We start from the raw sequence: 17,903 nt of genomic DNA on the forward strand, positions 1-17,903 counted from the left end.
TAGTGGCACATGCCTATAATCCCAGTGACTTGGGAAGCTAAGATAAAAGGATTGCAAGTGCAACTCCGACCTCAGCAATTTTGCAAGACCCTAAGCAACTTAGTGAGACCCTGTCTCAAAAAAATTAAAAAAATAGAAAGGTTTGGGGATGTAGTTCAATGACAAAGCATCCCTGTATTAAATCCATAGAACCAAAAAAAAAAAAAAAAATTACAAGTGCCTCCAAGATATATTCACTTAGGGACATGAACTATGTGCTAATTTATTGCGCACATTGTAAAAGATGCAAAAACATACAAATGATAAAGATAAGCTAGTATAAATGTAATTAGAAATTTATGCATGTACTCCAACGACCAACTTTTACAATCTATGGATGTACATTTATTCACTTGAGAATTACAGATTGTTCTTGTGTTCTCAACTTCCCCTTTTAGTGATGTGCATCAATTGCTCATAAGGATTTCAAAGAGGAGCAAGCAAACAATCCATGTGTGAGCATTACTGATACCGAGGTAATTATATCTGTAAGTAAAGGGCAGAAATACTTTCCTCCTTACAAAACAACTGGGCATAATTCCAAAGAGTATAAATATCTATTTTATTTTTTTTTAAAATGTCTTTAAAAACACACACATACACACACTTACAATTTCTAGGTCTAGAAACCTGTGCAATGCCCCACCAAAACTGATTTGATAAGTTCACATGTATTACCACAAGATGGTGCTCAAAACAAATGACTAACAAATCCATCGCAAGGTTACTTCACAAACCTTGATGTGAAATTCCTTTCCAGGGAGACACTGTGGGAAAAACGGGCTGTTGTCATTGATGTCAGTAACTGTGATATAAACTACCGTGGTGGCATTTCGTGGTGGGGAGCCATGGTCTGTCACCAGGACAGTCATCTGATGGTGGACCTGATGCTCACGATCCAAAGCCAACCAGCCGATCAGTTCTCCTGGGGAATACAGGGCAGAACAAAAGACATGGACACTGTCAACTAGAACCCTAGCATCACCGACCTACCCACTATAATCCCGAGAAGGAAAATCAGAGAGAAAGCTTTGAGCAAAAGCCTGATGCCTGAGATCCCATACTTAGTAGTGTGACTCGTGGTACTGTTGGAAGAATTTCCTGAAGTTACTCCTGAAAATGCTACTTTTAATTGGTCACTCTTTTAATGGGTCACATTTCAAGTTATCTTCCATCAACCATTTGAACTAAAAATATGATTCATAAAAACAAATGATTTGGAGGATTTAAAAGAACTGCTTATTCTAAGCTGCCATATGGAATAATGGGAAGCACGTGAGCTATGACATCATAAGTTCTGGCTTTGAGTCCCAGTCTCTGAACCTACCTCCTGGGGCTGCTATCTGAAACAAACGCAATTGCACATTAAAGTATTTCATAAGCTGTAAATTATTACATTCACAGCAGTTGTTATCATTACTTGAAAATGATGGGCAAATGTTTTCCTGAAAATCATATTCTTTAGGCAATGGTTTGTCATTCATGTATACGAGTATTCATTTTTGTCCCACAAAACATATGTGCAGCAACATGTAGTGACTTCCCAGATAACTATTAGTGCTTTATAAGCCTTATTTTATTTATTTTTGCCCACGAATGTGCTATATTTATTAAATTCCCTTGCGTTTTAGCCAAGGAGACTAAGACATAAAATCGTAAGTGCCTCTTCCTATTGCCAAGGGCCTTCGGAAGCCAAGAGTTCTCTCCACCTCCTGCTGTGGAGCTCAGCAAAGCACTAGTTTTCTAACATCTTCAAAGAAATCTATTTGTGAGAAAGTGAACTGGAAGCAGCTATCAACCAATGTTCTCATTGCTAAAATATTTTCCTCTCAATTCAAATAAAATACCATTGAATTAAAAAAAAATCTGAAACAGGAACAAAATTCATATTTGGATAAGTTGTTGGATTGGTGAGCTTAAATGCAGTGTTTACGGCAACTATTTATAAACTACATTTAAATAGTGTTTACTATAACTGTGATTTTAATAAGGATCATATCGCAACTATATTTTAAAGTTGCAATCTGTAATTCTTTGGAAACTCCAAATCTTGAATGACAAACAGATTTTTTATTTCTTGAACCAACTCTAATGGATAGGTAGCAGCTATTTGGAGGTCAGAGGTGAAAGGACTTTTAGCTGCAGCCTGGGGATGGTCCTGGAGATGCCAAGTCAGGGTTCAATGGGAACTGGTGTCCAGGTCAGGGCACCAGAAGGAGGAGGTAAGGTGGCCTGCCTGCTCTGAAGGACACCCTCCAGCCCTACCTTGCTACACTATCCCTGGCAAATAATAACAGTTTACCAGGACATCATATTTCAATCCCCTTCATATACTTCATCTCTTTAGCAATTTCAGAGCATGATGTGAAGCATGTCAGGAATTACCTCCTCTGTTCATGGCGAGGACCCTGAACTCTGAGATGAAGCTCTTTGCCAAAGGTCATACAACAAAATCATGACTGAACACCTGGTCTTCTGAATCTGGGTACTGGATAATTATAGGAAAAAGAAGACCATGGGTAACCAGCTTTAGTTTGCATATTTTTAAAAAGTTAGCAAGTGAAATAGAAGATCTGGAAAAGGAGCAGCCATATGGGATTAAGTGGCAGGACTATCCCGTATACCTGTGCATACATTGCTCTCCAGAAGGGACACCAGTTTAGGAAGTGAGGGGGAGTTGAAATCTAGTCTGCACCCTTTCTGGAAACCTCGAGTACTGGTGAGAAGCTCCACCTGCAGGAGGAAGGAGCACCTTCTCCCAATTCACATGGGGGGCATTAAGAACAAAGACTGGATATTCATCAGAACTGAATTCGAATCCTGTCCCACTAAAGGGTAGGGGCACCATTAGCCAAGATATGACATAAATGGAACCTTCTGGGATTGTACAGCTGGGTGGCTTCCTCTAACCTCTGACCAGCTCTCTGACCTCCCTGCAGCTCTCTCTCATGCTCAGTTTTCCCAGCTCTACATTTGCAGAATAAACACATTCTGTTGCAGAGATTAAAGTCCTTGTAAATTCATACAACATAAATTTTTAAGTATAACTTTTATATTTAATTTTTAAATTAAGACTTCAGAAAAAATAATTATGCCACTGTAATTATTCCCCCTTTCCCCCTGGTTCCCTTAACAATATGAGAATGGGGATATGCGTGCATCCCTGGAGTGATTTTTAAATCTCAACTAATGGATTACTTTCTAGCTTTATGTTGATGACATTTATATATTTCACAATGTGTGCCACAGCAATTTAAAAAAAAATCTGCAAATAAAAATGTGGTTGGCAAAAAATAAAAAATAAAAATACTTTCCAAGGATTTATTTAATTCAATTCTGACTGTACCTCTAAATCAGTGTAAGAACCTCACACAGTCACGCACCACTTAATGATGGGAATATGTTCTGCAAAATGTGTCCCTAGCTGATTATCACTGTGCAAGCATCAGAGAGATGTACTTACACAAATGTAGAAGGTAGAAGCTATGTGGTGTAGCCTATTGCTCCAAGGCTACAAACTTGTGCAAACATATGACCGTATTGAATATTGCAGGCAATTGTAACACAGTCTAAGTGTCTGTGCATCTAAATATATCTAAACACAGAAAAAGTACAGTACAGATCATAGGCAATGGGAACTTTTCAGCTCCATTATAATTTTAAGGGACAACTCTTGTATATGCAGTTCACTGTTGACCAAAATGTCCCTACGTGACACATGAATGGCATTGGCAATGTATGAGTGGAACCAAGAGAAGTATAACTTGTCACAGATGAAATTCTTTTCAGTTTTAACTTCATTTTAAAGTTACACAATACTATAATCAAATACTACATTTACTCAAAACTCATTTTATCTGAATGTACAAATGCTATACCTAAAAGATTTTTCTCAATCCTGATTTTAAAGGAATAACTGGAAGCTACAAAATGCTACCTGTATTAGGATTTATCCTGAAGAATTTTCCGTCAGACAAAAGGAAATATGATAGCTGTCCATTCTTTCCAGAGTCTGGGTCAGAGGCTATAATTTTGCCTATTACCCCGGGTGGAATAGGGTTCTCTTCAATTTTCAAAAACAACACGTCATGCAAGAAGGTCGGGGGATTGTCGTTCTCATCCAGGACGTGAACAATGACTGAAGCGCTCATATTTTGCAAGGATCTGTCCTCCGGGATCCAGGCGAACACTCGGAAACGATATGTCTGTGTGGCTTCGTAGTCGAGCTGTCGCCGCAGATACAGCCAACCTGAGTCGGGGTGTATTCCAAAGGCAGCAGCGTCTACACTGCACTCCAGTGCATAGCGCGTCTGCGAGATCGCGTGCTGGGGGGAGGCCTGGATTTGCAGGATCTGTGTTGCCAGCGAGAGAGATTCACTAACTTCCACTTGATAGACCAAATTTTCAAAAGTCAAGGCTGGGCTTTGTTCTTGTTTTTCGATAGCTACAGTCAGCACCAGCAGGGATGCCCGAGGAGGAGCGCCACGGTCCTCGGCCACGAGGGTCAGGGTGTGTTTCTGCGGGACATCACCCCCCAGGCTCCCACTGAGGTACACCACCCCAAGCCCTGGGTCGATGGTGAAGAGGCCTGGGTTCTGACTGGCGATGGAGTATCGGATGAGCCCGTTCAGCCCGCTGTCTTTATCTTCTGCCCGTGCAATGTACAAGGCGGTGCCCGCAGGTGTGGTCTGCGAGATCCAGATCTCATCAGAGGCGGTGAGGAACTCAGGGCGGTTGTCATTGACGTCCAGTACGGTGACGTTGACCTCGGTGCTGCTGCAGACCGGGGAGCTGCCAAGTTGCGCCTGGACCGTCAGAACAGCCATGGGCTGCGTTTCATGATCTAGAGGCTTCTGGGTGCGAATGGTGCCCAGCCAAGGGTGAATGGAGAACTTTCCGTCCAGATTGCCAGAGGAAATTCTGTAAAAGATTGGTTCTGAGGAATCTGAAAAGGGAGAGAAGGCAATCATTAAATGCCACAAGAATGCACGTGCTGGAAATGCTGAAAGTGGAAATATTAACATATGCCTCATCCATGCAGAGCGCTGTGGAATGGCTTACTTCGTCTTCTACTCTCCAAGCCTGTTGAAAAGTGGACACACAGATTAAAAAAAAAAAATTTTTTTTTTTTTTTTTTTTTTTTTTTTTTTTTTTTTTTTTTTGTGGGCAAAGGGAACATCCAAAAGAGCAAGCCACAGGATTTACTAGTTTTCTTCATCTTTTTTGCATTAGGGAAAAAGGAAAGATATTCAGAAAATAATTTGCACCCCTTTTTTTTTCTATATTTAAGGAAGTCAAGTTAAGTTTCTGTTGATGTTTCTGTAGGATATCTACCTGGGCACGGTCAATAACCCCCACAGAGCTTGAGAAGAGAGGACAGGAGGGAACCAGAAGGAAGACAAACTTAATTCCCATGTAGGACTCTTCATCCTGTACATATAAAAGGGAGTTATACAAGAATATTTACCCACATACTATTTGGACTACCAAAATTTTAAAATTATTCAAATAGATATCAAAAAGGAAATGTTTAAATAAAACACATCGAAGTTGAAATACTACGTGACTTATTTAATGAGACAGAATGATGTACAGTTTTCCTGGAAAACTCCATTTTTTTTTATACTACAGTGATAAAAAAGTATAACAGAATAGGATGGATTTTGGTAAAAAAATTTTTTAAGTGTGTGTTTTTTGGTAGGACATATTCACTTTCTGTACTGTTTTAAACTTTCTTTTTTTTAAAAAATACCTACTTCTTTTGTTATTGCTAAGAGAACTGTAGGAAGGATAGAAACGATGGTGAGAGAATGAAGAGCAAGTCACACCTTCTGCTGTCTCAGCTCATCTTGCTGGGAGAGAAGGAAAGTATGCTTCAAGATTGGACAGCCCAAGAAACAGCAAATTTCCAATAATGGACTTTAATGCAGTATCAGTACTTACTCAAGGACTCTCTGGCTTTCACTGTTCCAACAGGTGTGTCTTCAGGCACATCTTCATAAACTGAGAAAGTATACTTGGGTCTTTCAAATTCAGCAGGTGCCAGTGCTGTCCGGAGGACATGTACAGTGACATCAGCATTGACGGCAGCTGTGAGTCCACCACCATCTCGGGCACAGACAGTCAAAAAAAGAGTAGTCGGTTCCAAATGACTAAGAGTTGATGTTAAGTAAATAATACCTGGATGGGGGAAGAAAGAATTAATAAACAGATGCTGTGCAATAAATACAGATAGTTATAAGACCTAATCTGTTAGGTCTGCTGTGCTGTTTATGTGTCAACTTGATTGGATTATGGGGTGCCCAGATAGTTGATCAAACACTGTTCTGAGTGTATCTCTGAGTGTATTTTTTTTCCTTTGTTAATTTGTTCTCTTTAGACATGCATGACAGTAAAGCATATTTTGACATATATACATATGGAGTATAGCATTCTAATTAGGATCCTATTCTTACTGGTGTATATCATGTGGAGTTTCACTTGTTGTAAACATAGGAAAGTCATGTCTGATTCATTCTACTGTCTTTCCTATGCCCATCCCTCTCTCTTTCCTTCATTCCCTTAGTCTAATCCAATGAACTTCTGTTCTTCCCTCCCACCATCCCCACTTACTGTGTGTTAACATACAAATATCAGAGAGAACATTCAGCTTTTCATTTGGGGGGACTGGCTTATTTTACTTAGCATGATAGTCTCTAGTTCCATCCATTTACCAGCCATAATTTCATTCTTCTTTATGGCTGAGTAATATTTCATTGTGTATATATACCATATTCTCTTTATCCATTCCTCTGTTGGAGGGCATCCAGGTTGGTTCCAATTTTTGTATGATACTAACACTTGACTCTGTAGAGTGAATACAGTAGACTGTTATCCCTAACATGGGTGGATCTCATCCAATCAGTTGAAGGCCTGAATTGAACATAAGAACTGATCCTGTTATACATAAGAGCAAATTCCTCCTGTCTGCAAAATGGAATACTGGTTGTTTTTTCATGCCTTCACCCTCTGATGAAACGTTAGTTCTTCCTGGGTCTCAAGCCTGCTGGTCTTCAGTATGCAATAAACCAATGACTCTCCTATTCTGACTCACCCTGCAGATCTCAGGAAATGCCAGCCTCCATAATTGCATGATGCAATTCCTTACAATAAATCTCTTCATAGTGTGAATATATACATATATGTGTAAATGACAATTGACGTGTGTATACACACATGTATGCACGCATACTCAAACACACTCATTCTATTGGTTCTATTTCTCTAGAGAACCTGAATTGAAACATCTGTTTTATAACCAAAGAACTTGTGTATATTTGAAACTGGTGCATATTCTGTCAAGAGAACAGTATTTTCCCTGGGCTTAAACATGAGACATTCTGAAAGCATGTTAACTCACCAGAAGAATATAAATTCTGGTGCCTGGTCAGCCTGACTATCATATCACCAGTTCAAGATGATGGAATCAGAGTCTGCCCCACAGTCTGACATGTCCTAAGGTGGGGCTAATATGGGTAGAGGGTAGTTACAATCTCCCCAGATGCCAGGGCACTAAGCCCACAGGAGAAAAGTGAAATGACTCTTCTAAGCCATTCCTGAACTTGACACCCCAGGAGGAAGTTCTGTTCCTGAACTGATTCCACTTTTTGCTGGTGAGAAGATATAATACAATAACTGTCTGTAAGAAAACTTCAGTAAATGTTAAAAGCATGGGGAAAGAGTGGTATTTGAGGCTTATGAATGCAGCGTGTGAGAGAAGAAGGTATTTATGGTTAAGCTGGGGAGAGACTCAGTAACTCTGAGATAACCAATTATTTAATATTGCAATATTAAATGTGTAACTGGTTTGAAAGCATGAAAATAGATACAATGGAACCAATTTCAGAAATGAAACTGTTCATTTTAATGAGACAGAAAATACATACAAACTCATTGATAAGCAGAAAAAATATGGCTGCAACTTATGGACTCTGATGGTATAACTCGTCATCCTATCAGTTAAATGAAGAAATACTGTAATTTTTGCCAGTGTATAAGGAGCTGGTAAACACATCAGAAATATCCAGTTTTTAGGCATAAAAAATGGACACCCATTCAAGTTCTTTCTTTTTAAAGTCAAAATCTGTCCCTTTCACAGGGGATAGATTTCTCATTCATATTTCTGTCCAGAGTTGAATGAAACATGAATTATTCCTTTCTGGCATATTGTATCATGAGTAACCAAAGCCACTCATCTTGCCTGACTTCCTTCAAACATAACACCCCCCTTACCTCCCCCTGCCCAGCTTTATTGAGGTATAATTGACACATGAAATTGTACCAGTTCAGGGTGTGCAAAGTGATGATTTGAGACATAATTGAATTACCCTGTTCTTTTTTTTTTTTTTATTGTAAACAAATGGGATACATGTTGTTTCTCTGTCTGTACATGGCGTAAAGGCATACCATTTGTGTAATCATAAATTTACATAGGGTAATGTTGTTTGATTCATTCTGCCATTTTTTCCCTTCCCCCCTCCCTACCCTGTTCTTTAATAGTTTCTTATCTAACCTGATTTTTTAATCATTTCCCAAGAGGTTTAATTTTCCTGAACATACTTCAAGTTGATCATCTTAATCTGGGCCCCAAAGTGAACATAGCTACAGATTAATCTCACCATTCCAAAGCAGGTCCAAATCCAAAGTATGAAGATACTACAAAATACTAGTAATAATACCAACTATTATTAGGCCATCTTTAGCAACCATATTAGAAAAGGGGTGCTAATTGATTTTGTGGCCCACCAAAGCCCTAAATACTTTTCAAACAAATTGCTAGGTCAGATCATTCCCATGTGTTATTGGTGTAGTTTTTAAAAAATAATAGAATATAAATTGTTTCATTATAAAAGACAGTGCTTTTTAAGTAAATGGAATTTATTTTGTGTATTTTTAAAATTGGGGTGAAGTCCAATTGAAAATTTACACGTTAAAAACCAGCAGTGAATAATTATAATCTTCCTTAGCTTTGACTGGATCATTAAATAAAATATGTATGGGGATTTAGAAATTAACATCAGTGTCATCATCCATTTGCTTGCTAAGTTGATGTGAAGATAAAATATTACTTTACACATTCTAAAAGCAGGAAGCAATAAATGAATTTTCAGAAACACCATATAGTGTTCACAATGCTTGTTTCTAACTTCTAACTGCCCCTTCCTGTTATGACAGGTACTTAAGATTCCTGTAGCAAAGAAGCGTCTGACCCAGAAAACTAACCTTTAACAATCAGAAAGCTTAAAAGGTGGGTCTGGGGATATAGCTCAGTTGGTAGAGTGCTTGCCTGTCAAGCATATGACCCTGGGTTCAATCCTCAGCAAACCCGCCCCCCCCCAAAAAAAAAAAAAGTCTGAAAGGTGAGTCTCAATTCCAACAACAAATGTTACTTCACCTTTATGGGAAGATTGCAATACTCGGCACAAATCACTTCCAGAAGTGACTTTTTGTTTTCTTTACTTTTATTGGTTATTTTTAGCTATAAATGACATTAGGATTCATTTTGACACAATTATAAAAGCATGGAATATAATTTGTTCTAATTCTTTTTAGCTATAAATGACATTAGGATTCATTTTTGACACAATTATAAAAGCATGGAATATAATTTGTTCTAATTCAGTCCCCAGTACTTCCCCTTTCCCTCCCATCCTCCCTTCCCCTATTCCCTTCCCTATACTCTCCTGATTGTTTTTCTTTTTAACCTCAGGCCAGTGGATGTACATGATGGTAAGACTCACTGTGGTATATTCATACACGTACATTGGAAAATTAGGTCAGGTTCATTCCACTGTTCTTTCCTTATCCCATTCCTCTTCCCTCCCCTTCAATCTGCTTTGACTCGTCCACTGATAAAAGCCTGTGCTTCATTAAAAAACAAAACTCACACCAAAAAAAAAAAAACCAAAAAACCCAATCAATAAATGAGCAAAGGAACTGAACAGACACTTCACAGAAGAAATACAATTGATCAACAAATACATGAAAAAACGTTCAACATTTCTAGCAATTATAGAAATGCAAATCAAAACTACTCTAAGATTTCATCTCATACCAGTCAGAATGGCAATTATCAAGAATATAAGCAACAGTAAATGTTGACGAGGATGTGGGGAAAAAGGTACACTCATACATTGCTGGTGGCACTGTAGATTGGTGCAACCACTCTGGAAAGCAGTGTGGAGAGTCCTCAGAAAACTTTGAAATGGAACCACCATTTGACCCAGCCAGTCCACTCTTTGGTTTATACCTAAAGGACTTAAAATCAGCATACTACAGTGATGCAGTCACATCATTGTTTATAGTAGCTCAATTCACAACAGCTAAACTATGGAACCAATTTAGGTTCCCTTCAACAGAAGAATGGATAAAGAAAATGTGATATATATACACAATGGACTATAGCTCAGCCTTAAATAAGAATGAAATAATGCATTTGCCAATAAATGGATGCAGCTGAATATCAGGCTAAGTGAAATAAGTCAATCCCAAAGAACCAAAGGTCAAATGTTTTCTCTGATATGCAGATGCTAATTCACAATAAGGAGTGGGGGGTCTAGGGGAAAATAGAGTTACTTTGGATTAGGCAGAGGGGAATGAAGGAAGGGAAGGTGGAATGGGAGGCAGGAAGGACAGTAGAATGAATCAGACATTATTACCCTATGTGCATGTATGATTACATGACCTGTGTAACTCTACATCATGTATAATCATAAGAAGGGGAAGTTATCCTCCATTTATGTCTGATGTGTCAAAATGCATTCTACTGTCATGTATAATTAAATCAAATTAAAAAGAGAGAGAGAAAGAGAAAAATGCCCATTCCCAAACCCATCCTGGGCAAACAGGATTTGGGAAACAGGGCAAGGTGTACTATTTAACAGCTACCAGGAATTCTTCCATATTAAAGTTTGAGACTCGCTGTTCTTGAGAAAGGAACAGTTTGGCATGTATTTCTGGTGGATTCTGGAGGGAAAACCTAAAAGGAAATGTATATCACCCAGCTCCTTTGTGTCCATATTTTTAATTGACTTGTTTTGGTTGTTTCAAAGAAATAAAGACAGAGGATATGCAAACACACCCTCTAGGTTTGTCTAAAACAATAAAATAAAATAAAACTCAAATGATACAATACTGTCTGCAGAAAAAAATTAAAAAGTCCTTCTCTCCCCAATCATCCCCACACTCTTTGTATATATTCTCACATATTTAACTCAATTCCAGTTATGGGGAAAATTTGAAAGATTTTATTTTACCCTTTTGAAGATGGTGACATTGAAAAAATGAACGTCTCTCTCAATAGGCACAACTAGTCTTCCTACTTCCAGACTGACTCTTTCTGGGCTGTTTTTCTGACTTGTTTGAAAACAGTCTTCCTGAAATCCAAATCCAGACATATCCATGCCTCCCCAGGTTTTCAGCATATGATTCAAATGCTTCATCTGAACATACCAAACCAGTCATAAGTTAGTTCTCTTTCATTTGTTTTAGTTTGGCTATGAGGTGTCCCTTCAAAACTCCTATATTAGCACTGGAATATTCTGAGGTGAAATGATTGGATTGTGAAAGCTGAACCCTGATCAGTCCACCAGAGTTTGAATGGACTGACTGGGTGGTAACTGCAGGCAGGTGGGGCATGGCTGGAGGAGGTGGGTCACCAGGGTGTGCCCTGAGAGGGTTGGTCTTCCTGTGGCCCCTTTCTCTCTCTCTCCCTGTTTCTCTGCTTCTGGACCCCACCATGAGCTGAGCAGCTTTCCTCCCCTGGGCCCTTCCCCATGATGTGCTGGCTCACCTCGGGCCCAGAGCAATGGGGTTGGCCGTCTATGGACTGAGACCTCTAAAACCATGAATACCAAATGAACTTTTCCTCCTCTAAGTTGCTCTTGTTAGGTATTTTGGTCAGAGTGATGCAAAAGCTGACGAAAACACCATTTCCGTTAACCCCATGTCATGACTTTCTATATAGTCTTTTTTTTCCTCAGCAAAGTACTTATCATTTCCAGAACAGATGGTGCTCTTTTCTATTTGAATTACTGTATCCTTTTACCAGAACAATTCTTCATCGACTTGACTTGATGATTTCTAGTCATATTTTAAAGACAAGCTCATGTCTTGCCTAATGCAGGTAGCTTTCACTTATCTCCACAGAGCCAGGTACCACACTTCAATGATGCTATAGTGGTCTGAGAATATATGCCTACTATAAACACCTTATACTTTAATTATCAGTTTTTATATGTTTTATCATTCACTTCCTTATTTGTTAATTACTCAATGATTTGTTAATAAAATCAAATCACAAAATTTATTTGAAAAATATTTAGACAACAATTTAATGTCCATAATAAAACAGATCAAAATGAAAAATACAGGAAAACCAAAAGTTAATGATAGATAAGTACAGAGAGTGTAGATGAAACAGAAAAAAAGTTAATAAATATAATAATGCTCAAACTCACTAATAATAATGAAAATGTGAAATTAAAACAATTGTCTCTTTATTTCCCCCTCAGTCCTAAATTATTTGTGATAATACCTAGGGCGTTATCATGCCTGAAATCCTGCTAAGCAAGAATGTTAGAGTACAGAACAATACATACAGTTTACTTGTAAACACTGACACACTAAATATGTAAACACAGAAATAAGCATACTGGAAAACATGGAAGATGAACAAATATCAAGGAAGTTCACCTTTGTGGGTGGATATTATGCAATTATGGGACATCTCACTTTCTTTCCTCTTTGTTTTTGGTTTTACTTTTTTTTTTGGTACCAAGAATTGAATCCAGGGGTGCTTAATCACTGAGCCACAACTCCAGACCATTTTTATTTTTAATTTTGATACAGGCTCTTGCTAAGTTGCTAAGATGCTGAGGCTAAACTCAAACTTGAGATCCTCCTGTCTCAGCCTTCCAAGCTGCTGTGCACATAGCAGGACATGTCACTTTCTACTTCTTATATCCCTATAGTTTTGGGTTTTTTTTCTTTTTTTTTTTTGAACCAGGATTGAACCCAGAGGCACTTTACCACTGAGCCACATAACCAGCCATTTTTTATGTTCATTTAGAGACAGGGTGTCATGAGTTGCTTAGGGCCTCACTAAATTGCCAAGGCTGGATTTGAACTAGCAATCCTCCTGCTTCAGCCTCCCGAGCCACTGGGATTACAGGCATGTGCCACGGTGCATGGCTATATCCTTATGCTTTAAAAATATTTAACAAAGAGCATATGTCAACATAGTATTTAGAAAATATATAGATTAAAATACTAAGGATATTTGGAAAAATAAAATATGTTACTGAAAAAGACACATGCAGTCATGCACCTCAAAATGTTGTTTTAGTCAATGATGGAGCACATGTTTGACAGTGGTCCTATAAGATTAAACTGAGCAGTGACATTGCATCTATCTGTGGAAGTACACTCTACACATGCTTTGTAGAATGCATCCCCATCATTAAGTGATGCATGACTGCAGATACCAACTTTCTTTAGAGCTATGAAGGAAAAACTTGAATACCATAGTAAAGATTTAGATTGAAACTTAAAATGTGTGCCTTAAAAAATAATTACATGACACTTCTCTAAAAAATAGCATTATTATATAAAAATCTTCAAGGATGAATATCAATAGAAATTTTAGGACTAGCAGATTGTTTAAGAGAGCTATTTTCCATTAAATGATTCCCTGAGGTTCAGATAAACATGCTCTGTAGAAATTGTCTTTATAAAACTGTTTGAACATAAAACAATGATGTGTCAAATACTCAAATTATTAGTCAAAAGTGACATGGTAATATATGTATGAAATAGAGTTAAAAGAAAAAAAACAAGAAATAAGGAACCTCAGTACTTTTTGTCGGGGGCCGGAGGGAGGTACTAGGGATTGAACCCAGGGACACTTAATCACTGAGTCACATCCCCAGCCTTTTTTATATTTTATTTTGAGGCAGGGTCTCACTAAGTTGCTTAGGGCCTCACTAAGTTGCTGACACAGTCTGGGAACCGGCAATCTTCCTGCCTCAGCCTCCTGATCCTAGGCTGTGCCACTGCGCCCGGCTAGGACTGTTAGTTCTAAGTGCGCGAGTTGATAACAAAGTTGTTTAAAGTTACATGTAAACAGTGAAATTCTGCACAAATGTAGAACTTTGCATATGGCAGCCATTCAAAGAAATGAGTTCATAGGAGAAGGGTAAGGAATCCTACTTCCTAAAGAGAAATACCTTGAAGGTAAAACGTTTTCAAGCCTTTTAAAACAAAACCATAAACGTGCCTGCACTTACAAGGTAAAGTCCTCTAGTATCAGTTTTCCCCTAGGATTTGGAAAAGAAAAAAAAAAAAGTTCCTTATAATTTTCTCCATTTCTCATTTCACAAAAGTCTAAGAAGTAGATACATCACTCTGGGAGTATATACATATATGTGTGTGTTGTGAGTGTGTGTGTGTGAATGTTTATACATGTAAATATATCATGTACATATCCACACATGCATAATACATACACATATGTGTACATACATTTGTACATTGTGTATAAAAGGTACACATGATGTCACATTAATATACACATGATGTCACATTAATATATGTACATATTATGCTCATCTACCCAAAATTCCTATGTAATGATGGAATATTAGTCAAAATATTAGTCAATATTTGTTGCACAAAACACTTGTTCACCAATTGCCAAGCTCTAAGTAATTGTCCCCAAATATCAAGAACCCCACTGATTTCTGTATATGTCACAGCCTAATCACTCCAATCGGTCATGTTTTCACCTTCCTCATTACAAATCAGGATGATGATAACTCCCCTAGCAATATCAGACAGTTTTAATTCCTTTCTGAAAGTGATTGATTCTTGTGTTAACTATTACCAGAATTCTAGTTTTTTCAGTTCATCTTTTTATTAAAGATTATTCAACTAAGAATCATCACCCCCAAAGAAATGAACACAATTGGCTAATGCACTTGTCTTTGAACTTGCAGGGATCCACTGTGCTGGTATAGAATAGGTCATGGCTCGCAAAGACCTCTCAGAACTGCTAGGTCATTTCCCAATGTGTATACTTATACATTCAATTTCCTCTTTTGTTTCTTTAAATATATTAAGTGCATTTTTTTATGGTCATGGTTCAGTCAGGAAAATGGAAACCACAATAGCAGTTTCAGAGGACATTTAATTAATTAATGGGAATAGGAAAGCTAAAAAGGGGATGGCGAATGATAACTACAGAAGGCAGTGACCTTCTCTGGGTCATCAGAATCAAAACAGAAAAGGCAGCATTACTGTCTTTATCAGAAGGAAGAGGAAGAGGAGCCACGGTGTGGCTTAAAGCTCCCAGGTAGTACCTGATCACGGTTCCCAACTTTCTGAGGCATCTCCTTGCGGCTGATACTTAGGTGTCTCATGGGGTGACTTACAGCCGTGTCCAAAGGGCAGGGCCAAGAGAGGCTCAGAACACCGTGCTGTGGCTGCTGTAATCTGAGGAGGTGTGGAAAGTGTGATGTTCACTGACCAAGAAGGCACTCAATGACTGACCGTGGCATTTCTGAAGGGAATGGTGTAGTTGGTGCCAAAAGACAGGAGGAATACTGACCACAGAGAAAAGCATGTAAAAAGTTCCTTCTATCCTCTGACTTCCAATTTCCCCATTGACAGAACCTATCTAGAAGCAGCTGCGATGGTGTCCTGGGGCACCAGCACCCATGTGGCAGGGCCCGCTGAAGGTGTCTAGACCACAGCTCTGCAGGGCCCGCTGCCAACACTGAGATTCAATCACGCCCAGTGTGGAGCTCAGTTTCCTGAGCTTTCCTCATGCGGTGTCTCTGGGTCAACCTCTGTTGCTATTTTGCTCTTTCTATTTTCCACTACTTAACCAAGTGCCCACGTTAAATTTTATCTCTTACCATAAATGTTTCTGTTTTTCCTGTCTGGATCCCAACTGCCATAGATCTCACCAATCCTGACTGGCCTGGTTTGTGCTACTAGTTAGGTAAAATAATCACAATAGCCTGAAAAGATTCAATATTTGATTAGTGACCTTGTTTTCCAAGCAAGTAAATGAGCAGATACTGAGCAGCAAAAACTACAGTTACAGATTATGCCACTGCTACAGTTGGATATGTACCCAGAAGCTCATGTGCTAGAAACTTGACGTTCAAATTCACGTGTTAATGGTATTTGGAGGGAGGACCTTTGGGGGTAGGACTTCAAGTAAGATAAGGTCATTTGGGTAGAGGCCCTAGTCCCATATGGCATTAATGGCTTTCTAATAAAAGGGAGAAAGACCCAGGTTAGCATACTTGCTCTATATCTTGCCACGCGACAGCTCCACCAATGTATGACACAGCACAAGGCCCTCACCAGAGGTGAAGCAGCTACTAGTATCACATGTTGGACTTCTCAACCTTCAGAACCATAAGCCAAACAAATTTCTATCCTTAACAAATAAGACAGTCTCGAGTAATTTGTTATAGCAACAGAAAACAGACTAAGACAACAACTTATATAAAGTTGACCCTTATTATTCCCTGTTTCTACCCCTCAGGCATTTCCTTTATAAGATCACAAATGGCAGGTATCTGCCTGTTTTCTTGTTTTCTCTTTGTCTCCCTCTACATTTTAAGGCCCATGAAGGCAAGGACTGGGTGTTTATGAATCACCATTAACCAACCAGGACCTATCACAATCCCAGGCTCAGAGAAGGTACTCCATGAATTAATAAGTAAATAAACAAACCAATCTGGAAAAAAAAAATCACTGATTGAGATTAGTCAGAAGAACTTCAAGAGAAGAAAGAAGATGCCTTAGTTGAGGCTGCTCTAACAAAAGCAACATAGCCTGGGTGGCTCGAACAACGGAAATTTATCTCTCACAGTTCTAGACATCAGGAAGCCCAAAATCAAGGTACCCAAAGATACCACGTCTGGTGAGAGCTCTCTTGGTTTGCAGATGGTCATCCTCTTATTATATCACCATGTGGCAGAGAAAGAGGGCTCTGATCTCTTTCTCTTATGAGGATACAAATCCCATCATGGGGGTTCCACCTTCCAGATGTCATCTAAACAGAATTCACTTTCAAATTCCATCATCTCCTAACTCCATCTCACTGGGGGCTTGGGTTTCAACAGATGCATTTTGGAGGGGCACAAACAGCAGTCCGTAGAGTAACCTGGTGGTGGGACTCCAAGTCACATATTACAATTGCCCTACACGGTAGCCATTAGGAGTCTGTGGTGCTAATGCAAGGATAGATACTAGAACAGAAGAGAGAGCCTCTAAGAAATGCTAGTCCAGGTGGCAGGTGACAGGCCTGATGACTCTGATGCTAATGAAGGACTTCTAGCTCTTGATTTAAAAAAATTTTTTTTTATTTTTACAGACAGCATTTTGATTCATTGTACATAAATGGGGTACATCGTTTCATTTCTATGGTTGTACACGATGTAGATTCACACCATTCATGTAATCGTACATGTACATAGAGTAATGATGTCTGTCTCATTCCACCATTATTCATACCCCCCTCCCTCTCATTTCCTTCTATGTAATCTAAAGTTCCTCCATTCTTCTCTCACCTCCCCATCCCCATTATATATCATCCTCCACTTATCAGGGAAAACATTGGTTTTTTGGTTTTTTGGGATTGGCTTATTTCACTTAGCATGATATTCTTCAAGGCCATCCACTTATCTGCAAATGCCATAATTTTATTCTTATTTATGGCTGAATAATATTCCATTGTGTATATATACCACAGATTCTTTATCCATTCATCTGTTGAAGGGCATCTAGGTTGATTCCATAATCTAGCTATT

The 17,903-nt window shown here is 38.7% G+C and overlaps 1 protein-coding gene across 2 annotated transcripts in view; it reads right to left on the minus strand.

Annotated features, from left to right (window-relative positions):
• Dchs2 (dachsous cadherin-related 2) overlaps positions 1-17,903 on the minus strand; it is a 257,300-nt gene that overhangs the window by 83,735 nt on the left and 155,662 nt on the right. For both annotated transcript variants that reach the window (XM_047567605.1, XM_047567604.1), the window contains exons 4-6: positions 5,983-6,219; positions 3,977-4,984; positions 777-964 (exon numbers count right to left, since the gene is read on the minus strand). In XM_047567605.1, the coding sequence (XP_047423561.1) occupies positions 777-964; positions 3,977-4,984; positions 5,983-6,219 (1,433 nt within the window). The remainder of the gene's footprint in view (positions 1-776; positions 965-3,976; positions 4,985-5,982; positions 6,220-17,903) is intronic.

The sequence above is a fragment of the Sciurus carolinensis genome, chromosome 10 (assembly GCF_902686445.1).
Source record: "Sciurus carolinensis chromosome 10, mSciCar1.2, whole genome shotgun sequence".
NCBI classification, from domain to species: Eukaryota; Metazoa; Chordata; class Mammalia; order Rodentia; family Sciuridae; genus Sciurus; species Sciurus carolinensis.